The following is a 24,095-nucleotide window of genomic DNA, read 5'->3' on the forward strand; positions in this document are numbered from 1 at the left end:
AGCAGTCAAGTGCCTTAGGCACTATGCTACCAGAGCTCCTAGTATTTACTTTAGTATTTGCTAAATATTTGTGCTGGTCCTCTTATTTTGATGTGAAAGTTTATTCTTTCTCTTTGAGGTTACCCTGTGATTTATAGTTTTCTCCCCAAGTTTAGAACATTCCATTCTATCTTGTAGTTGTCTTGACTTCCCTACCATCTAGAAGTTCTATAGCTACACAGTATTTTCCCTCTTTTCAGTTTGTAGCTGTCCTCATTTGTCAATTGATATCTCTGGTTCCCTGTTTACAATCTTCTAGGCTTATTTACTTTGGATACTTCCATAGCTGGATTGGTTTCTGGGTTATATCATCATGTGTTTTAATGGTCAGTTGTTGTTTGCTGTTGTTGGTTCCCTGTCCAAAGGGCTCCATTTAGCATCTCTTGTGAGGTTGGTCTGGTTTTAGCAAATTCCCTTAATTTCTGTTTATCTGGAAATGTCCTAATTTCACCATCATATTTGAGAGACAGTTTTGCTAGGTACATAATTATTGGTTGGAAATTTTTATCTTTCAGGGTTTTATATATACTATCCCATTGTCTTCTCACCTGCATGGTTTCTGCTGAGAATTCCAAGCTTAGTTTTATTGGTAGCCCCTTGTAGGTAACTTTTCGTTTTTCCCATGCTGCTTTCATGATTCTTTCTTTGTCTTTTGTTTTGGTGAGTTTGGTGATGATATGTCTTGGTGGTTTTCTTTTGGGGTCTGTCCTGTTTGGGGTTCTTCAGACTTCCTGAATGGATATATTCTCATCTTTCATCATAACAAGAAAATTTTCTTCCAACGAGTCTTCAACAATTTTTTCTATGGTTTTATTTGTCTCTTCCTGTTCTGGAATTGAACCTTAGGCTATCTTCATTTTGTTTTGATCTTTTTTCTGATTGATCCCTTTCCAAAGAAATATTCATGTATTTGCCTTCAATCTCCCTAAATCTGTCTTCCATTGATTCAGTTCTACTCTTTTGCCTACTCAATGTGTTATCTATTTCTGAAAATTTAGTATTAATCTTCTGGATTTCTGTGTGTAGATTTTGTATCATTTCTAATTTTTCATTTATTTTGTCATTTTGTTCTTGTATTGTCTTTCAAAATTGTTCTAGGGTTTTCTCTGTGTTTTCCTCAATTTTGTCAGTGTTTTCCTTGATCTGCCTTTCAATTCATTGAAGATACCTAAATATAATTCTTTTGAGTTCCTTATCAGGGAGTTCCGATGCTGGGTCTTCCTCAGGGATGTGTTTTGGGTCTGTATTCTGGTCCCTTCTTTCTCCTGCTTTATCTTGCTTCTTTGTGTGGACTGTGATGTTCTGTTGTCTCCAAGGCATTGTGACATTTTTTGTTTATATTTAATTGATGATTGTATGTTGGAGTGACTTGTCCATAATTTTTGTTTTCTTTGTATATTATCTATGCGAGCAGGGTACTGTGCTGTGCTCCTCTGTTCACTAGTTGGCAGCACTTATACACTCACCTCCTTTCTCCTTTCCTGTTGTCAGCCTCTCATGTGTCCCTGCTGTCCTTGGCAAACAGAGCCTATTCTTAGGCCCCTAGAATCTGTATAAGAATGCTGTCACTTTAAAATACAAAATAGTTACCACTTGTAAACATTCCAAATGGCTGCATCCTAGGTTAGTTTAAATATCCAACATGACTGCGTATAAACAATCAAAATGGCTGCACCCTCCAGACAGGACAATGGAAAGTCCACAGCTCAGGTTGTCTCCCTCCTTGCTGTTTCCCTTCCTAGTCATAGGTCACCAGTGCAATCATCCCTGGAGCCTTTGGTGACCAGGGCTGATCTTTAGGTCAATTCTCAGGTCCCAACACCACTTGGAAGTATTCAGGCTGTTGATCCTGTCAGAGTAGCTGACAGGCTGCAGCTCCAACCATCTCTGTACTCACTGTTTTTGTTCAGGTATTTCCACTAGTTGGTGCCTAATCCACTTCTGAATAATTTGTTTCAAAGCTCAAGCCTCCAGTATGATCTTCTGTATCTCTGTCAATTGGTTTCTCTTTTCTTTGTTGAGGAAGGTCTGTGTTGCTTGTCTGCTTATTCATCCATCTTACTTTGAATTCTTATATTTAAACTGTGTCTCTAGTAAATTGGATTGTTTTAAATCTACTCTGACAATCATTCTCTTATATTTGGCATATTTAGGCATTTTACATATATTATAGTGACTGGTCACTCCTCGGAAGGAAGGTTGGGCAATCCTACTTCCGTAATGATACTGCCTCGGAAACACAAGGAGGGGTCGCTATGAGTCGAGGCCAACTCGACGGCAAATAACAACAACAACAACAACATAGTGACTGGTGGCGTAGTCCCTAAGGCATTTGACTGCTAACCAGAAGGCTGGCAGTTTAAACCCAGCAGCCACTCCTCGGAAGGATGATCGGGCAATCTGCTTCCATAAAGATACCGCCTCAGAAACCCAAGCAGGGGTCTCAATGAGTGGTATCCGACTCCACGGCAGTGAGTTTCTTTCTTTCTTTCTTTTTTTTTTTTTTTTTAGTGACTGATACAGTTGTATTGAAATCTACCTTTCTTTTTTTCCTGTATGACCCAATTGTTTTATCTTCCTTTTTTCTCTGTTTTGCTTCCTTTTCAATTAAAAATATTTCAGTGTCTCCAATGATAGTTATTATCTAAATTTTCTTTTATTATTAGTTTACTCTTACCAAGAAATTATAACATGCAATCTTACTTGATTTTTGTGACAAGGATCTCAGAATGCTTTAACTCCCATTGCTTTCTTCTTACCTTCTGCTCACTAGTGCTATTATTGTTGTGTATTATAACTCTCTCAATATATTGAATTTTACTGCTTTGTATAGTTAATATTCATTTACATTTTCCTACATTTTTTTTCTTTTCTGCTCTTCACTTCTTCCTGAAACCCCATGTTTTTTATGAGATTTTCCTGCTTGAAGGAAATTCCTTTTATTATTTCTTTCAGTGAGGGTTTATGGTGATAAATTCTCTCAGTTTTTGTTTGTCTAGAAAATACCCATTTTTGCCTTCATTTTTGAAGCATATTTTCACTTTATTTAGAATTCTCTGTTGGCAGTTAATGTTATTAGTTTGAAAATACCAATTTGTTGTTTACTTGTGGTTTTCAGCAGTGTGTCTAGGAATTATTTTATTTTTGTAATTATCCTGTTTGGTTCCTGAAATTCTTGAATCTGTAATATGATATTTTGTGTTAGTTTTGGAAATGTCTTGGCCATTCTGTCTTGTTCCTGGGTCTCTGCTCTTCCAGAAAGTTGCCTTTGTCTATTTTATGGTGGAGCCCAATGGATTTGTGCCAATATTTGCTAGTGGCTTCCACATCTGGTCACTGGAGCTATTTGTTTTGTTTTCGAGGATGTAGGCTGCAGTATGGATTACATCTCAATATAAAGAAAACAGAAATCCTCATGACTGGACCTATAAGCAGCATTACAATAAATGGAGGAAAGATTGAAATTGTCAAAGATGTCACATTGCTTGGTCAATGCCAATGGAAGCAGCAGTCAGTACAGACAATGTATAGCACTGGGCAAATCAACTGCAAAGAACCTGTTTCGAGTGCTGAAGAGCAAAGATGGTTCCTTGAGGACTAAGGTGCACCTGACACAAGCCATAGTGTTTTCAGTCACCTCATATGCACGTGAGATCTGGACATTGAGTAAGGAGGACTGAAGAAGAGTTGATGCTTTTGAGCTATGGTGTTGGCAAAGAATGCCGAAAGTGCCATGGACTGCTAAAAGAACTGACAGGTCTTTCCTGGAGGAAGTGCAGCCAGAATGCTCCTTGGAGGCAAGAATGGCCCAACTTCTTCTCACCTACTTTGGTCATGTTGTCAGAAGGGACCATTCCCTGGCGAAGGATGTCATGTTTGTTAAGGTGGAGGGTTGATGAAAGAGGGGAAGGCCCTCAACGAGGTGGATTGACACAGTGGTGGCAGCGATGGGCTCAAGTGTAGCAAGAATCGTGGAGCTGGTGCAGAACCAGGCAGTGTTTTGTTCTGCTGTGCATATCGTCACTATGAGTCGGAGACAACTCAAAGGCACTTAACAACAACAGCAACAGCACAGATTAAGCACTGTTTGATGCACTTTTCCTGTGTGTGTTACTTAATCCTCCCCCTGACCCTCTGAGGAAGAAACTGCTACTGCTACTCTTTTATAAAGGAGGAGGGCAGGGCCCAAAAAAGGTAAATGATGTACCTAGGATCGCAAGTAAATGAGTGCAGGCCAGGACTGGTGTGGGTGCTCCTGTAAGTGTTCCTGTAGAATGTTCTGCCTGTACTTTTTCAGTGAGAGTATACAAAGGGTGAGTGTTGTGAAGGTACCTCTACCTCTGTCCTGACTAGAAGCTGACCTCCTGTACACTGGGCTTGAAACCCTCATTAGGAAGAGCCCACATCCTGCCTTGCCTGTTTCCTCAGAAACCTAGAAATGAATTCTCAAGCTGGCCCCCCATGGGACCAGTAGGGACTCCAAACCTACATGGCACTTACCCTGCTTTTAGAGCTAGAGGATTTGTGGTACCCCAGGGTGAAGCCCCTCCATTTCCCAAGGCCTTCATTATTGTAATCAGCTTACTTGTATATGTCTTCTAGAAATTCTTCAAACGGTACCATTAAAGGTACTGTTAAAGGTACCATTTCCTATTTTCTAGGCTGATGTAGTATTTTTCCTAAATTTAGTTTTATTGTCATTTCAGTGGGATTTGGGAAGTTTGTTTTTTTTTTTTTTCTCTGCCCCCAAGTGAATTCATACTCCTAGCAATCCCATGTAAGGGAATAGAACTGCCCCATAGGGTTTCCTAGGCCATAAACTTTATGGGATCAGATCACCAGTCTTACTTTTACTGAACTACTGTGTGAGTTCTGACTGCTGACATTTTATTTAGCAAATGAGCGCTGAACCATTGCACCAATTAGGTAATGTGAGTAGGTAAATCAGTGGGCTGAAATTACCAAGAACTTGTATCAACCTCCCCATCCTAAAGCAAAGAATAGGTGGTGGTGGAGGGAGGGTCTGTGAATATTCTTCCTACATCTTTTAAGTCGGGTGTTTTTGTTGTTGTTTTGTTTTGTTTTTAAATCCAGGCCCTTCTGTATTTCTCATGCTAGTTCTGTTGCCTTCTGGTTAATGGAAGCTACTTCCAGCTTAGTGACCCATAAAGACTGCTAGCCCTTATGTTTTATATTTTTTAGGTAAAATGGTCCTGGGTAAAGGGTGGTTGGAGGAGGCAGGGCAGGTCATGTTGCAGGTAATTAAGAAGAAAATAGTAAGTGTCTCCTTGGGGATTGTAATGCACAGATACCCTTTCTGAAACCTTGTTGTTGGGTGCCATCAAGCCAGTTCCAACTCGTAGTGGCCCTGTGTACAAAGAAAGGAAACACTGCCTGGTCCTGCATCTTCCTCACAATTGTTGATATGTTTGGGCCCATCGTTGCAGCTACTGTCAGTCAATCTCATTTAGGGTCATATTATTTTTCACTGACCATCTCCTCTACCAGGCATTATGTCCTTTTCCAGGCACAGGTCCATCCTGATAAGATGTCCAAAACATGTTAAATGAAGTCTGACCATCCCTGCTTCTAAGGAGCATTCTAGCTGTGCTTTTTCCACAATAGATTTCTTCATGGTATATTCAATATTCTTTGCCAACACCATAATTCAAAGGCATTCTTCTTTGGTGTTCCTTATTCATCATACACTTTCACATTCATGTTAGGCAATTGAAATACCATAGCTTGGGTCAGGTGTACCTTGGTCCTCACAGTGACATCTTTTGAAGCTCAGTTGCCTAGTCAGTACATCATTTCAAAATTCCTTGACTGCTTCTTCTGTAGAGATTGATTGGGATCCAAGTAATATGACATACCAAATTCTTTGGGACACAGCAAAAGCAGTGATCAGAGGCCAATTTTTAGCAAAATGCACACATCAAAAAAGAAGAAAGAACCAAAATAAATACTTTAAACCAACATCTCCAACAATTAGAAAAAGAACAGCAAGAAAAGCCTACAGTCACCAGAAAAAGGGAAATAATCAAGATTCAAGCAGAAATCAATGAAACAGAAAATAGTAGGGCAATAGATAAAATCAACAAGACCAGAAGTCGGTATTTTGAAAAGGTCAATAAAATTGACAAATCACTGCCAAATTTAACACAGGAAAACAGGGAGAGGATACAAATAACACAAATAAGAAACTAAATGGGTGACATCACAACAGAAACAACTGAAATACAAAAGATAATATGAAAGATACTATGAAGAACTGTACCAATAAATTTGAAAATCTGGAAGAAATGGACAGATTTCTAGAAACATACCACTTATCTAAACTAACACAGACTGATGTGGAAAAGTTGAATAGATCCGTAACAAAGAAGAAATTGACACATCTTCAAAAAATTACCGACAAAAAAAGTTCTGGCCCAGATGGTTTCAATGGAGAATTCATTCAGAGAACTGACACCTTTCCTACTCAAACTATTCCAAAACATAGAAAATGATGGAATCCTCCCTAACTCATTTTATGAAGCAAGCATAACCTTGATACCAAAACCAGGCAAAGACATCACTCAAAAGGAAAACTACAGATCAATATCCCTCATGAATATAGATGTAAAAATCTTCACTAAAATCCTAGCCAATAGACTCCAACAACATGTCAAGAAAATCATTCATCATGACCAAGTGGGGTTCATACCAGGTATGCAAGGATGGTTTGATTAGAAAAGCAATGAACGTCATCCAACACATAAATAAAACAAAGGAGAAGAACCACATGATCATATCAATTGATGCAGAAAAGGCATTTGATAAAAACCAACACCCATTCCTGATCAAAACTCTCTGCAAAATAGTAATAGAAGGAACATTCCCCAACATAATAAAGGTCATTTATGCAAAACCAACAGCCAACATGATGCTCAATGGAGAGAGACTGAAACCATTCCTCTTGCAAACAGGAACCAGACAAGGATGCACTCTATTACCACTTCTATTCAACATTGTACTGGAAGTCCTAGCCAGGGCCATAAGGCAAGAAAGAGAAATCAAAGGCATCCAGATTGGTAAGGAAGAAGTCAAACTATCCCTATTTGCTGATGATGTGATCCTATTCCTAGAAAACCCAAGAGACTCAGTCAAAAACCTACTGGAACTAATTGAGAGATTTAGCATCGTAGCAGGATATAAGATCAACATCCAAAAATCAATTGGATTCCTCTACACCAGCAGAGAGATTGCTGAAAAAGAATTAAGAAAATAAATACCATTTACAATAGCTACCAAAAGAATAAAATACTTGGGAATAAATCTTACCAGGGACACAAAAGACCTGTACAAATAAAACTATAAAAAACTACTTCAAGAAACTATAAGAGATCTACATAAATGGAAGAACATCCCATACTCATGGATAGGAATATTGAACAGTGTAAAAATGTCAGTTCTACCCAAAGTAATCTATACATTCAATGCAATCCAATGTTGATCACATCAACATTTTTTAAGGATATGGAAAAAACAGTCACTAACTTTATATGGAAAGGAAAGAGACCTCGAATAAGCAAAGCACTATTGAAGAACAAAGTAGGAAGTCTCACACTGCCGGATCTCAAAACCTACTATGTAGCTACAGTAGTCGAAACTGCCTGGTTCTGGTATAATGACAGATACATAGACCTGTGGAACAGAATTGAGAACCCAGAAATAGATCCATTGACCTATGGTCAGGTGATCTTTGACAAAGAGCTGAAATCCATTAAATGGGAAGAGAATGTTTGTTTAATAAATGGTGCTGGCAAAACTGGAGATCCATTTGCAGAAAAATGAAATAAGATCTGTACCTCACACCATACACAAAAACTAACTCCAGATGGATCAAAGACTTAAATGTGAAAACTAAAACTATAGAGTTCCTCAAGTAAAAACTAGGGGCAAATTTAGGGGCCCTAATATAAAGCACAAACAGACTATCAGGCGTAACCCAAAATTCACAAACAGCAGAAGAGAAACTAGATGAATGGGACCTTCTAAAAGTTAAATTTTTATGTGCTTCCAAAGATTTCTCCAAAAGAGTCAAAAGAGAACCTACAGATTGGGAAAAAATATTTGGTAATGACATATCTGACAAGGGACTTATCTCTACAATTTATAGAAAACTCCGACACCTTAATAACAAAAAGACATAATGCAATTCAAAAATGGGCAGAGGACTTGAATAGACACTTCACCAAGGCGGCCAACAAACATATGAAGAAATGCTTACGATCATTAGGTATTGGAGAGATGCAAATCAAAACAACAATGAGGTACCATCTTGCTCCAGCACTAGTAGCAAAGTTCAACAAGACAGAAAATAACAAATGCTGGCGAGGATGTGGAGAGTTGGGACTCTCATACACTGCTGGTGGGACTTTAAAATGGTACAACCACTGTGAAAAGCAGTATGGCAATTCCTTAAAAAGTTGGAAATAGAAATACCATTTGACCCAGCCATTCCATTACTAGATATATATCCTAGAGAAGTGAGAGCCATGACAAGAACAGACATATGTACACCCATGTTCATAGCAGCACTATTTACAATAGTCAAAAGATGGAAACAACCTAGATGTCAGTCAACTGAGGAATGGATAACCAAACTTTGGTACATACACACAATGGAATACTATGCAACCTTAAACAGTAACCTAGAATCTGCAAAACACTGCATAACATAGATGAACTTTATGCTGAGTGAAGTAAGTCAATCACAGAAGGACAAATACTGTATTAGTCCATTATTGTAAAAGTGAAGGAAACGTTTATCACTGGAAGGAAATTTTCTTTGTTGGTTAACGGGTGGTAGGGGAGGAAGAGGGAAGGGAATACTCTTAGATAGGTAGATGTAAGTATTGATTTGGGTGAAGAGGACAGCATTGTACCAAATGTGAGTGATCAACATGGTGGCATTGAGGATGAGGAAAACATAGAGAGGTACCTGGTAGGTACAGACAACAAAGATGAACCCTTTGCACATACAATACTGCATTGTCAGTGAAGGCAAACATGGGTACACGTGTGGGTAGGTGGGTGGACAGGCTGAACTATTAGGTATGTCTGTGAAGTGGGGAGTGTACCCAAGACCATGTATAGGGTTGGCAGACCATGGTCTTATAAGTGTATTTGTATAATCTGCATTCCCATGTGTATAGTAGAGCTGACAAGGGACAAAGTTGTAGTCACTTCTTAGGCACAGCCAGCTACACAGAGGGACTGAGTAGTTGAACCTGTGGGCTCGGGACCATAGTCACAGGGGACATCAAGCTTAATTGGCATAACATACTACACAAAACATTTTCCACCTCCTACTTTGGCAAGTAGCGACTGGGATCTTAAAAGCTTGCAAGAAGCCATCTAGATGCAACGATGGGTCTCTCCTTATCCAGAGCAAAAAAAGAATAAAGAAAACAAAAGATTCATGGAAACAATTAGTCCTAGCGACTGGTACCACATACGATCCACAGCCTATACGATTATGAGACCAGAAGAACTAGATGGTGCCCGGCTACCACTTTCAAACACTCAGAGAGGGATCTATGTAGGAGATCTTGGATAGAGAGGGTGAACAATGTGGAACAAAACTGACAATCATTTGGGAAAAAAAAGGGGGGGGGCAAGTTTGGTAGTCTGATAGAGCCTGGTGGAACCACTGAGACTATGGCCCCCTAGCTGCCCTTCAGGTCTGGAATTGAACCCACACCTGTGGCTTCCAGCACAACAAAAGACAATTATATGAGTTGAACATTTACCTGAGGTAGATACACTCCTTGAAGAGAACAATCACAGGAGAAAGAAGGGCTGTTTATACACAGGGAGACATCTCAGGGGGCAGGGGTGTATGGAGGGATGGACGCAGGGAAGAGGTGACTGTTGGGAGGAAGTGGGAGGGAAGCTGTTGCATTGTGGTGAATTGTGGTCAATGTCATGAGGAAAAGTATATGTGAACTGCTGTATGAAAAGTGTATTTGCTCTGAAAATGTTCAGCCAAATCACACATACACACAAAAAAAACTTTTTATTGTGATTACGGTGAAATTTTACAGAGCAGATTTGTTGCACTGTATGTGCAAAGGGTTCATCTTTGTTGTCTGTACCTACCAGGTACCTCTCTATGTCTTCCTCATCCTCAATGCCACCATATTGATTACTCACATTTGGTACAATGCCCTCCTCTTCAACCAACAGTTCATACACGTTTTGTTTAGTAACATTTATTACAATCCCTACAATGTAACAATTCTCTTTCCAGTTCTTCCTTGTGGTTGCCTTTTCCATGGGACCTTTCCTATGCATTCCTGCCCTCTGAGCCTTCTCTCTGCACAGATGATGCCCTTCTGATACTCCATAATTGACTGTTTTAAGAGTGTATCTCCCTGGTGTAATTGTTTAGCTTGTAGGACTATCTTTGTTTCACAGAGAGGTGAACTACAGGAGTGAGTTCAATTCCAGGCCTGAAGAGTGACTAGAGGCCACAGTCTCGGGAGTTCTACGAGGTTCTGTCTGACCAGTCCTGTTCATCTTTTACGTTTTTGAATTTTGTTCCCTATTTTTCTCCCACTCTATCCAGTATCTCCAATTGTGATCCCCTTCCAAGTGGTTGGCATAGGTAGCCAGGGACCATCTAGTTCTGGTCTCAGGTTGTGTATGGTGAGCTTCCTATGGTCCAGTAGTGCCTTGGAATAATTGTTTCCATGCATCTTTGATTTTCTTCACTCTTCTTTGTTCCTGACAAGGAGAGACTGATAATTGCATCTTAGATGGCCACTCACAAGCTTTTAAGACCCCAGTTACTACTAACCAAAGTAGGATATAGAACAGTGTATTTATGTACTATGTTGTGCCATTTGAGCTTGATGTCCTGCATGGTCCCAAGCCTACAGGCCCAGCAACTCACTCCTTCAAGGTGAACGAGTTAACTTTGCCCCCTGTTAGCTCTATTATGTATATTGAGATTTTTATACCACATACAAATAAGTATGTAGGAGCTCTGGTGGCGTAGTGCCTAATGCATTTGACTGCTAACCAGAAGGCTGACAGTTCAAACCCACCAGCCACTCCTCGGAAGAAAGGTTGGGCAATCTCCTGTAGTGATACTGCCTCAAAAACCTGAGAAGGGGTTGCTATGAGTCAGGTCCGACTCCCCAGCAGTGAGTTTGTTTGTTTTTGGGGTTTTTTTGGTTTACAAATATGTATGCAGAAATATCATCTGCCAAACCTATATGCTCTTATGGGTATATTCCTGTCTGCCTACCTATAGCTGATTATCTTGCCTGTCTGCCTATGTATCTACCCATAGATAAATGTTTGCTATTACCATATTCACTGCCATTGAGTCGAATCCCATTCATAGCGACCCCTCCTTGGGTTTCCGAGGTGGTATCTCTACGGAAGTAGATTGCGCAGTCTTCCTTCAGAGATGTGGCTGGTGGGTTTGAACAAGCATTCTGGTTAGCAGTCAAATGTCTTAGACACTATTCCACTAGAGCTCCTGATAACACAGTACTGTGAATGTAATAGTATTTACCTTCGTTGTCTGTACCTTTTGTGTACTTCTCCATGTCTTCCTTTTCTTTAGTGATATTTTGCTGGTCACATGCTTTTGTTATGTTGCCTTTCCCTTCACCCAAATCAGTACATGTCTTAACTAGCTAGCAGTTTTCCCTCCTCTCCTCTCCCATCCCTGTTAACCAACAAAGAAAATTTCCTTCCCTGTGTTAACCTTTCCTTGACTTTTTATAATAACCGACTCATACAGTATTTGCCCTTCTGTGATTGACTTACTTAATTAACCATAATGTCCTCCTCATTCATCCACATCACTAGTTGCTTTGTGGATTCTTGGTTATTCTTGCATCGTATTCCATTGTGTGTTTGTACCATAGTTTGATTATCTATTCATCTGTTGATGGGTATTTAGGCTGTTTTCATCTCTTAGCTATTGTGAGTAGTACTCTGATTAATATGGGTGTGCAAATATCTATTTGTGTCCCAGATATCACCACTTTAGGATATATTCCTAGTAGTGGGATTGCTAGATCAAATGCTATTACTTTTACCAACATTTTGAGTAGGTACCATACTGTTTACCGTAGTTGTTGTATCATTTTACAGTGCCACCAGCAGTGTGTGAGAATTCCAATCTCTCAACACCCTTGCCAGCATTTATTGTTTTCTGTCTTATTGAACTTTGCTATAATGAATGGGTAAGATGATATGTCATTGTTGGTTTGCATCTGTGTAATGGCTGGTGATTATGAGCATTCCTTCATGTATTCGTTGCCTGCCTAAATATCTTCTTTGATGACGTGTCTGTTCATGTCCTTTCGCCATTTCTTAATTGGATTGTTTGTTTTTTAGATATTGAGATGTTGAAGTTTTCATAAATTTTAGAGATACATCCCTTGTTGTAAATGTCATAGCCAAATATTTTTTTCCTAATCTGTAGCTTCTCTTTCTACCTTTTTGGAGAACTATTTTGATGCACATAAGAATTTAGTTTTCAGAAGGTCCTGGTCATCTAGTTTATCTTCTGCTATTTGTACATTTTCACTTACGTTTGATATTTCATAGTCTATTAATGCCATATATTAAGTTTGCTCCTAATTTTTCTTTGATGAACTTTATACTTTCAGGTTTTACATTTTGTTATGGGTCTGTTCAAATTGCATACCCCAGTCTCTGTGAGTTTAGGTAGTTTATGTGACTCTAGAAATTTGTCCATTTCTTTTATATTTTCAAATTACTTGGAGTACAGTTCTTCATAGTATTCTGTTATTCTTTTATCTCGACTAGTTCTGTTGTGGTTGGATGATAGACTTCCAAAGTGATACCGCTTCAGAAACCCAAGGAGGGGTCACTATGCATTGGAGCCAACTAAATGGCAGTGAGTTTGTTTTCTTTGGTTTAGTTCTGTTGTGATGTCATCCATTTCATTTATTATTCTTATTTGCATCTGCTTTTCTTTTCCTTAGTTAAACTTGCAAGTAGATTTTGAATTTTGTTAACCTTTTAGAAGAGCCACTGTCCATAGGATGGCCTCTTTAAAGAAGCAAAACTAGTGAAACTTAAATATATGTAGAGAGAGAAATCATCTAAAAAAAATAGCTCATGCAGTTGCAGAAGTTGGCAAGACCCAAGTTGAGGTGTCAAATGTCAAGCTGGAGGCTTTTCCTGACTCACTCATCAGTATAGCAGGCTGCTAGCTTCAGAAGGTGATGAATCCAAGATTGGCAGGCAACATGTCAGGCCACTGGTTCAAGCCCAGGAATCAGAGATGATGATGAGCTAGGTGCAGGATCAATATCCAGCAGAAAGCCAGAGAGTTTTTCCAGGAGAAAGAGAGATGGAGAGGAAGATGGAAAGGGGGAGAGGGAGGAGGGGAGAGAGAAAGACAGACAGAGTTAGTTGAAGCAGACCACACCCCTCATAACTTAGAATCATGTTCCAGTCAAGTCAACACACAACCTTAACTATCACAACCAGATTCTAATATTACTAATTTTTTTTCTGTTGTTTTTCTGCTTTCTGCTTTGTTTACTTCTGCTCTGATCTTTATTATTTTCTCTCTCTTTTTTTGAGACTGTAGGCTTCTTTTTGTTGCTCTTTTTCTAATTGTTGGAGTTGTTGGGTTAAAGTGTTGATTTTCGTTTTCTTTTCTTTTCTTTTCTTTTTTTAACCTCTGAGTTCTGCTTCTGCTGTGACCCAAAGGTTTTGTTATCTTGTGTATTCATTCTCATTTGTTTCTAGGAATTTTTTTTTTTTTTCAATTCACATTTTATTTCTTCTGTTGCCCAGTAGTTCTTGTTGTTGTTGTTCTTGTTGGTATGTGCCGTCGAGTCAGCCCTGACTCATAGCGACCCCTCCTTGGGTTTCCAAGGCAGTATCACTACGGAAGTAGGATTGCCCAGGCTTCCTTCTGAGGAGTGGCTGGTGGGTTTGAGTAGTGTATTATTCAGTTCCTATATATTTGATTTATTTTCCTGGTCTTCCCTTCAGTGATTTCTAATTTTATAGCATTGTGATCTGAGAAGATTCCTTGTAGTATTTTGATAGTTTTAAATTTATTGAGGCTTGTTTTGTGGCCTAAGATATGGTGTATTCTGGAGAATGATCCATATGCACTTGAAAACAATGTATATTATATTTTTGTTGGGTGGATTGTTCTGTATATTGTATTGTTGAGATCTTCTGTGTCTTTGTTGTTTCTTTTCTTTTTGTTCTGTCCTTCATTGAACATGGTATGGTAAAGTCTCTTATTACTATAGTAAAATTTTCAATTCTCCTTTCAAGTCCGTTGGTGTTTGCTTCATGTATTTTGGAGTCTTTCATTGGGTGAGTAGTTATTTATTATGGCTATGTGTTCTTGGTTAATTGACCCTTTTATCATCATATAGTGTCCTACCTTGCCCCTTATGTTGGTTTTCACCTTAAAGTCTATTTTATTAGGAATTAATATTGCCACTCCTATTCTTTTTGGTTGATATTAGCTTGATATATATATTTTTTTTTATCCCTTGATTTTTCATTTATTTTTATCTTTGGGTGTATAAAATAAGTCTTGTAGGCAGCAAATTGTTACTTATCCATTCTGCGAGTCTCTATCTTGACTGGTGGATTTAATCCATTCACATTCAGTGTAATCAATGATAGTTATGAATTTACTGCTGTCATTCTTTTGTGTTTTTTGTTGTGGTGTCGATATCTTTGTTCTGAATATTTTTCTGTGCTGAGTTCATTTTTTCCCTTTTTTTCATTGTTATTGTTTTTGTGCTTGCTAAATCCTTGTGATTTTCTTTTTCATATTTTGGTTGAAAGGCTTATTAATTTTCTTCACCCTGTAGTAAATTTTTATCTTCCTTAGTTTGAAACAATCTATTGTATATTGACATCTTCTTGACTTCCTTTCCAATGGGAAGTTCTGTAATTAGACCATTTATTCCCTCTTTTTGCTGTATAATTCTTGTCATTTACAGATTGACACCTCTGGTTCTCTATTTTCCATTTTGAAGGCTTATTTTAGTAGTGTGTGTGTGTGTGTGTGTGTGTGTGTGTGTGTGTGGTTTGGCTGTAAATTTACATGGCAAACTTGTTTTAGATTCAACAGTTCATGCACATCTGGTTTCATGGTCCCAATTACCATCCCCAACCCTGAAAAACTCTTTCCCTCTCCTCCTCGTGACCACCTCTTCCTGTGCCCCTCTTATCCATGCATTCCTGTCTGTCCAGGCTTCCCTCTATGTGAGTGCTACCCCTCTGGTGTCTCATGGCTACTTGATCCAAGGGGTGCATCTCCCTACAGTGGGTAGGTGCATCGATCTGGGGTAGGTTTTCTGCATGTATGTCTTTCTACTGTTGGGCTGAGAGCCAATCCATGTAATGAGTCCATTTCTAGGCTCAAAGGGTAACCTGGGGCCTTATTTTAGTTTTGAGAATTCTTTTTCAGGATTGGTTTGTAGGTATTGTTGTCTTGTGTCTTAATCCTAAATAGTTGTCTTCTGTTGTTGATTTTCTGTCTGAAGTACTCTCTTTAGCATTTCTTGTAGGATTGGTTTGGTTTGTACAAATGCCATTAACTTCTGTTTGTCTGAGAATTTCCTAATTTCACCACTGTATTTAAGGGACAGTTTTTCTGGATCCATAATTCTTGGTTGGCAGTTTTTTTTTTCTTTCAATATTTTATATATGTCACCCTTTTGCCTTCTTGCTTACATGGTGGTTCTTTGTAGGTAACATTTCTTTTTTCCTGAGCTGCTTTCAAGATTTTTTTCTTTGTCTTTGATTTTGAAAGTTTGATTCTGATATGTCTTGGTGACTTTCTCTTGGGGGCTATCTTGTATAGGGTTTGTTGAGCTTTCATTTCACAATGTTGGGGAAGTTTTCTGTTAGCAGGTCTTTGAAAGTTTTCTCTGTGATTTATTTTTGCCTCTTCTTGTAAGGTGCTCTGGTGGTATAGTGGATAAGGCATTTGACTGATAACCAGAGGCCAGCAGTTCAAACCCACCAACTGCTCTGCAGAAGGAAGATGGGGTGATCCACTTCCATAAAGATTTACAGCCTTGGAAACCCAGTGGGAGTTGCTATGAATCAGATTCAACTCAATAGCAGTGAGCTTTTTTTTTTTTTTTTTAACTTGTTCTGGAATTCCAATCACATATAGGCTATTCCTCTTGATATCGTCCCATATAACTCCTATACTTACTTCAGCCTTTTTCTGATTTTTCCTCTTACAAGCTGCTGTCAAGGGATTTGTCTTCAAGCTGGTTGATGTGTTCTTTAGCCAATCTGATTCTACTGTTTTTCCTTCCAATGTGTTATATATCTCTGTAGTTTTAGTGTTCATCTTTTGGATTTCTTTCTAATTGCTGTTTTTGGATAATTTCTGATTGTCTATTCATTTTGTCATTTTGATTTTGTATTGTTTTCCTGATTTCTTTAGGGTATTGTCTATCTTTTCCTGGCTTCTGTTTATGGTTTCCTTGAGCTATTGGAAGGTCCTGTGTGTGTGTGTGTGTGTGTGTGTATGTGTCTTTTAAACTCCTTATCAGATAGTTCTATTACGTATTCTTCCTCAAAAATGTTGCATGTTTCTTTACTTTAGTCACTTGCTTCCACTTATTTTACCTCTGTTTGAATTGAAGTTGTCCATTATCTCTGAGACATTTTGAAGTTGTTTTTATTTGTTGTTTATGTGTTGGCTTGCTTTTCTCTGTCTTTTGGTTTTGCTTTGTTTCAGTATGTCCAGATGGGTGGGCAGGCATGCTTCTTTGGTTGTTACCTTGGCAGCACTGAGGCACTCCCCAGCTATCTCCAGGTTGGTGGAATGGCTTGTGAGAATGTAGGTACAAGTCTCTGTATGTCATGAAGAGGAACAACAGGTGGGATAAGCAGGTGTTGTCCATTGTCTTCCATTGATCCAGTGGTACAGGAGCTAATGATGGTGGTGCTCATCCATTGAGTGAAATGGTTGTTGGAGTGGATATGGCTGCCTACTGGAGAGTTAACGTCCTCCTCCTGTTGGATGGGACAGGAAAGAAGTGGGGGGAACACCCCAAGATAAGAATAATAAAAGAAGTCAGAATAAAAATAAAAGACAAAAAGTATGAAAAAGGAAAGGGTGTTGTGGACGAGAAGAATGATTGGTAGAAATGAAATAAGAAGAAGAGGAAGAAAGGAACAAATGAAAAGGAAGATAAATTGGGAAAAAGAAAAGGGGAAAACAAGGAGGCTGAAGAGGAGGGACTTTTATAGTTATGGTCTGCCATCAGCCTCAGAAGCAGGAGGTTGTTTTACAAACCATTGATCCACCAGTGCATGTGCCCATGGAAGTGCAAAGAGCCTGGCACGAGTGGACACCTCCAAAAGAGGAGGCTACAGATGTGTGCCTCTTATGCTTAGTGTGAGAGAGATCAGCTAGTGTGCAAGTGCTGTAAGAGAGCTGCAGCTCCTGGGTCTGTGTGGAGTAGGTTGCTGAGGGTGGGTAGGCTGTAGAGGTTGTGGCCAGGAGATCTGGGCAGGACTTCCTGATTGACTGGCATGGGCCTGGTACCATTCTGGGTACACACATCTGTTTATCTTCCTCCTTCCCAGACTCAAGTTAAAGGGTGCCCTGAAACAAGCTTCTCCAACTGGCCTAACATAGATCTTTCCCCTCGAAAAAGTCGGAGGTGCCTGGCGCTAAAGGGCGCCTCTGAGAGAAGAGGCTGCAGAGGTGTGCCTCTTGCATTTAATGTGAAAAAGATCTGTCGGTGACTCAGACCCTGGGTGGGTGAACTTCAGCTTCTGCCTCTGTCTGCAATAAGGCAGTTGTTGGGCTGCTATGGAGGTTGCCAAAGATCCATGCCAGTAAGGTGGATGGGGGTTGAAAACAACTTTACCACTAGGTACCCAGAAGGTGTATGTTTGTTAGAGTGGAGAATGTAGTTCTCCAGACACAATTCACTGGCATGGGTCCAGTGCCCTTCCAGGCTCATGCAGCTGTTTTTCCAGCTCTTATCAATATTCAGTCAAGTGAGAGACTGCCCTGAGTTGAGCTTCTACAACCACCTCAACACAGGCTTTACCCCGCATGTGGGTCCTAAGCCCAAATGACTAGTGTCTTCTAGTGGTGAGTTACTTCATTCCTTTTCTCTTGTGCTCTCCTCACTCTGCAGCCACCTGTGTCACTATAAGTCTGACCAGTTAACCTACACATTCCTCTCCCAGTTCCTGCACATCTTCTGCTCACCTTGAATTCCTCCTAATCTGTCTACAATGTTTCTTTATTGCTTTGTGGATTTCGTGAAGTTGTTTCTCCTCATCGTGTCTGATGCCTCTATGCTTAAAATGGTGACCCTTTGGTCTGCCCAGGCTTCTTTTCTCTCCCAAGTCACTGACCTCCCTCTGTCTCCCTTTTTAGTCAACAATCAAGCTAATTCTTTATCCTCTTATTTGATGCCCAGAGTTACGAGAACTCTTATTTGATGATACCTGGATCATCATTTGTATCTGTTTCACTCAGTTTTTCTGGGTCTCTGTTGTAAAAGGACTGGAAGGAGTATGTTAGCAGGACACTCTCTTGTCTGACAAATCCAACTGCAGTCTTTTAATAAGTAACTGGTAGCATTTATTAGATGCAACAGTGTAATCTATTTTATTTTTCTCTTCCAGACTGACTTGAGTATCCAGGCATTCTTTATGGGCATCGATGGCCTGTGCACCAAGTACTCAAAAGAAACTTCCCAGGTAGATGAGTGGTGGGCACAGGATGCGCTTCCTCAGCATGCCAATCGGGTCAGCTGAGGACCTGGTTTGCGGTTATCAGAAAACAAAACCCATTACTGTCATAATCATCCTATAGGATAGAATAGAATCACCCTAGGGTCCCTAAGGCTTTAATCTTTATAGAAGCAGGCTTCACATCTTTCTCCCACAGAGCAGCTGGTGGGTTCCAACTGTTGACTTTTCAGTTAGCAGTCAAGTGCTTAACCATTGCACCAGCAGAGCTCAGTTTGGGGATAGCCCAGGGTAAATTATCTCCAAAAGGATTGTATATTTTATATATCCTAGGTGCAAGTCCCTTCTCTGACTTGCTATTGGCAAATATGTTCCCTCATTCTGTAGGTTGCCTTTTCATTTTCTTATTGGTAAAACATTTGCAATACCAGTTGAGAAAACTATGGAAATGCAGGAGCCAAGAAGAGTGGGGAAATGCAAAAGTGATATTTGTTATTCTTCTCCTGGAATGGCCCTGTTTAACAAAGGAGTGGAGGTGTTGGAAGTGGGAGCCCTGTGGTATTGGGAACAGTTGAGAACTCTCCCTAGGAGAGTTTTCTCTCTCTTTTTGTACTGGACCAGTGAGTCATAGGGGGAACATACATACAGTCCCTTGGTGTTTGTATTTAGTTAGCAGATTCCTGAGGTGGCATAGATTTATAGCATGTTGACTCTTAGTTCAACCTGATCACTCTGTTGTCTATTAGCTCTGCTGTCCAGTGGTCTGGACAGAGGATGGTAAGAGTGAAGCTTAAACAATTACAGTGTAGTATTTTAGGAGGTTAAGTCATTATCTGAAAACTTGACTTAGATGAATAGCTCTTTCCTCTTCTGAGTAAATACTACATCACTGTTGCCTTATTTATACGGGGTCCCTAGAAATCCAGTTCAGATTAGAACATGCAGCAGCAGTAAAATGCTGGGCACATACAAATGGGGAGCCCAGGGAGAGTGTCTGTTTCAGGTGTAGCTGACTCTGCAAATTCAGACTAGGTCTCCCAGGCACTTCCAGACTTCACTTTGTTCTGTATGTCTCTTCTACCACCACATGCCCTGGTCCATATTATGTTTCAGGAATATTCTCTGATTGGCACTGTTTGGTTAGGAGTCCATTCCATAGGCAACACACTGGGATTGACCCACTGTGGCCGGGCATTCCATGCCCATCATGAGGGTTGCAGAGTGCCAGTAAACCAGCAGGGAGGGGAAACGCTGCTGGGAGATAGGACTCAGTGCTTTCTGAGCTCTTCCTGTTGAATAGACTAAAACTAACTTGTGTTTCCATTTGACTATGCTTTGCTGAAATATGACTAACTCACTGAACAAAGGAGGACCCAGCCTCAGCTCTGGGCCAGGTGCTGGGAATATGGCAGAACCAGTGGCCCTGGCCGCAGTGGATCCTGTACCTGGAGGGAGGGAGCAAGTGTGTGTTGGGGAAATGCTTGTGCAAAGGAGCACATTGTAGCCTGTGGTTAAGGTTCCTTCCAACTTTTTGGTTCCCCTGACAAAATGTTCTATGATAGAGATCATGTGCCAGTGTCAGCAGCTGAAATGGGTTCAATTCTCAGATTTCAGAATTTCAAGAAAAACACAAGAGGCGATTGTTAGCCTTCTACAGAGAAAAGGTAAAACCTCTTTAACTTTTGGATTTAAATGTCAGACTTGTTGTCTAATGATATACTCATAAAGGTGAGGGGCTGCTTGATACAAGGTCTGCTCTTTATTGCTGTTCCAATTATGACAGGCTTCTGATCTGTAAGCATTATCACCCATTGCCCTCCTGAACATCAACTTGTGTCTGGCTTGGCCCAGTAGCTTTCTAGGAGTGATCTAGTTGGGGTGTTGTTTTTCTTCCCCTTATGATTTGGTACCTGGGGGAAGTTTTACTCTTAGGAATTGTGGGATTATATCTTAAATACTGACCCATCATTATCCCTCAAACTCATTGGATACCTTTCCTTAAGCTGTGTAACTGTATTTGTAAAATATGCTTTGCTGATCATTATAAAAGGAAATTAGAAATGTCTGCTCTTTTGTGCCATGGGATATTCTCTCTACTTAATTTTTGAAGTAAACAGAAGGAAAATGAAGTTTTAGTGAAAGCCACAAGAAATAGCCTGGATTGTCAGGCCTGCATTACTTAGTAGGCTCTCCATGGAGGGTGTGCAGACATGGAGAGGAAGGAGCCAGAGTGGGAGAAGCTGAAGAGTGGGCATGCAGCAGGAGGGTGCACATGGATTCCAGGGTGCCTGTCAGGCTATGTGGCACCAGGTCCACCCTCCTCATTTGGGCTCGTGGTTCACACAAAACAGCTTACATAAACTTCTCTATTCTACCACCTTTTTTTCTGTTATAAAATTTTGAAGATTATGGAATAAGAAATATAAGGAGATTGACTTTGAAGCCTTAGAAGCCTGGGGTCGGTTTTTAGACTCTGGACACCTCCCTTCACCTGCTCTGTCTTGATGTTCATTCTGCCTCTTTTCTGGATTTGCATAGAACCTAGGTGTCCATGAATGGTGCTGCCCTTAGACCTGTGACCACACATGCTCAGGGAAAGAGCCTCCTGCCTCTTGCCTTCTCCCATATTTCTCCTATTTGTCCTGAAACCAATCCTGGGCTGGCAGTTTGAGGAGAGCAGGAAAAGAGAGGAAATAGTCTAACGTAGAGAGATTTTCCAGGAAGAGGCAGTCACTGCCCTTCCCCTGCAAGTAGTAACCAATCTAATCCAGCTCCCCCTTCCCAGTCCTGTTTCTTCCAATCCCTTGGCTGATACAGGCTCCATCTTACTCCCTGCTCCACAGCAGCTACAGAGTGATAGGGCCAGGATCCATACCAAATGGAATAGCAAAGATTGTGCTCTTGAAAAGACTAGGTCCATTATAGCATTTTCATCTCTTATGTTTTGAGGAAAAATTACTCTGATAAAAACCTGGTCAGAGCTGAAGTACATTTGAGCTTCTGGTTATACCTATTAGTCTCTCACTAGTCTGTGGGGGCAGTGGCAGGTCAAAATGTGTCTCCTGGGGTTTGGGGTTGAGTTAGCTTTGCATTGATGACTTTCAAAGGCCATGGTCATAAATACTGGATATACTGGTCTTGATGTGAATTTACTGCTTAACTAGCATGAGGGCATGAGGGCAACTTCAGCATTCTGATTCCTAGTTTAGAACATTCAAAGGATCAATGTGTCTTCTTTAAACTATCACTTGGCATCATCTGTCATGATAACTAGATGTTATTTGACTGTGTTTAGATCTCTAGGTTGGAAGAATCCCTGAGAAAGGCAATTCTGCAGATAGAACAGCTGCAAAGGTAAGGTTCTCAGTGAACTCTAGGAGTGTGCAGCACTTAGCATGAATCACTGTGTATATGGTTAACTTTCTGTCTGAATGATTTAGAACCACTATCAATCCAAAAGATGCCAAACCACCTCCATTGGCAAGCAGGCCTGAGAGTCCTGTAGAAGGGCCAGAGAAAGATCACTGTCTTCGGATGTAACACACTTTCATTAGCTAACAACTTCTGTCAAAGAAAAGTACTGTGAACAAACTCAAGGGAAGAAAGGGAAACAGACAGAAAAAGAAAGTAGGAAAAACAGGCAAATGTTCCCATGGTCACTGGGCTCACCAGTGATTCCTGAGGAAACAGGAAAGGGCCTGGCTGGTTTGCTGGCAAGAGAGCACACCAGGCCACCTCTTCGGAGCAACCGTTCATACTAAGCAGACTGTGCAGCCAGGCACAAGTGAGCCTAGCCAACAGCTTGTCACACACCTCCTGCCAGGAAGTGTAGCTGGTCTGTGCACACAACATGCTGTGTGTAAAGACCCACCATGAGCACATGGTGCATTTTAGAAAGACACACCAGAAGTGGCTACAATTTACCAAACTGGTGGCAGAAAGTACTGCATTTCAACACCTGGAAAATTTAGCAATCGAAAGTTGTACTTTCTTATCCATTTTGGCACACAGTGTCTTCACAATGCTTCTGTGTGAATACACTTTTTTCTGTATGACTGTCCCTGAAATTGGGAGTCAGTCACATGCCATAGTTCAGTTAACACAGTGGTCCACCATGCATATAACAAAATACATGCCTTAGATTCACTGATATTTTAGATTTTATGAAATATGGTATGATTTTCTGTGAAGCATTTCCTAAAATGTGTATTCAGAAGTCAGTCAGTTTGGTGAGTTACAAATTAAGTGTTATGGGAGTTGAAGACCCTGTTGGGCTGCTGTCCACCAGCCAGTGCACCATCTCCTACTACAGCAGCTTAGGGGCCACGGGAGAAGTGTCTCTGCGCTCTGTGGTCTTGTTCCTGAATGCCCCTCTCTGAGTTGAAAAACACCTGTCCTTCTTATGAGTTGCTTTATGCTTATATTATGAATAGTGTGTTCCATGGGTTGGTAACTACAGGCTACATTGGCCTAAAGTGTACCTTTGTATATCCCCAAGCTAAGGAGAGGGAACTCAGGCACGCCCAAAGCAGCAGTGCGGGAGAGCAGGAGAAAGGGGATTAAAAGCCAGGAACTCAGACAGAGGAGCAGTCAGCCACAGAGATCCAGGTGAGGAGAGGAACTCAGGCACACCCAAAGCAGCAGTGTGGGAGAGCAGGGAAAAGGGGATTAAAAGCCAGGAACCCAGACAGAGGAGCAGTCAGCTACAGGGATCCAGTTGAGGAGAGGGAAATCAGGCATGCCCAAAGCAGCAGGGCAGGAGAACAGAAAAGAGGGGATTAAAAGGCCTAGGAATCTGGACAGAGGAGGAGTCAGACACAGGGACCCAAGTAAGGGTGGCAAGAGAGGTTTCCAACAGGGAGACAAACTTAGCTGTCGGTTTGTCCTACCGTGGTGACGTGTTGATGTGAGTTTTGAGGCTGAGCCACTGGTGTTTCAAACCCAGCGGATACACATAGTGCACAAGTATCAGCCTGGCTTACAGACTGAGACAGACTAGGAAGAAGGAGGAGGCCATCCACTTCTCAAAGAATTGGCCAGGGAGAACCTTATGAATAGCAAAGAAACACTGTTTGATACATTACCGCACAACTTTATGAATAGTCCGGTTAGGTTAGAAGGCTCTCAAAACAGGACTGGTAAAGAGCTGCATCATCTGAGTAAACCCAGCCTTAGTCCTATGGATAAGGTAAAGCTTTTGAGACCTCCATTTGCTGATGTGGCACCACTCAAATTGAAGAGAAACAGCCGCAGACATCCATTAATCATCCGACCATGGAATGTACGAAGTATTA

At 40.6% G+C, this 24,095-nt stretch overlaps 1 protein-coding gene across 1 annotated transcript in view; it reads left to right on the forward strand.

Moving 5' to 3' along the window:
• RNF212 (ring finger protein 212) overlaps nt 1–24,095 on the forward strand; it is a 42,961-nt gene that overhangs the window by 13,275 nt on the left and 5,591 nt on the right. The window contains exons 3-5 of the mRNA XM_007947829.1: nt 18,736–18,810; nt 20,409–20,465; nt 22,097–22,155. Of these exons, the coding sequence (XP_007946020.1) occupies nt 18,736–18,810; nt 20,409–20,465; nt 22,097–22,155 (191 nt within the window). The remainder of the gene's footprint in view (nt 1–18,735; nt 18,811–20,408; nt 20,466–22,096; nt 22,156–24,095) is intronic.

Source organism: Orycteropus afer, unplaced genomic scaffold, assembly GCF_000298275.1.
Source record: "Orycteropus afer afer isolate SDZICR_OR568_19922 unplaced genomic scaffold, OryAfe1.0 scaffold00194, whole genome shotgun sequence".
Taxonomy (NCBI): domain Eukaryota; kingdom Metazoa; phylum Chordata; class Mammalia; order Tubulidentata; family Orycteropodidae; genus Orycteropus; species Orycteropus afer.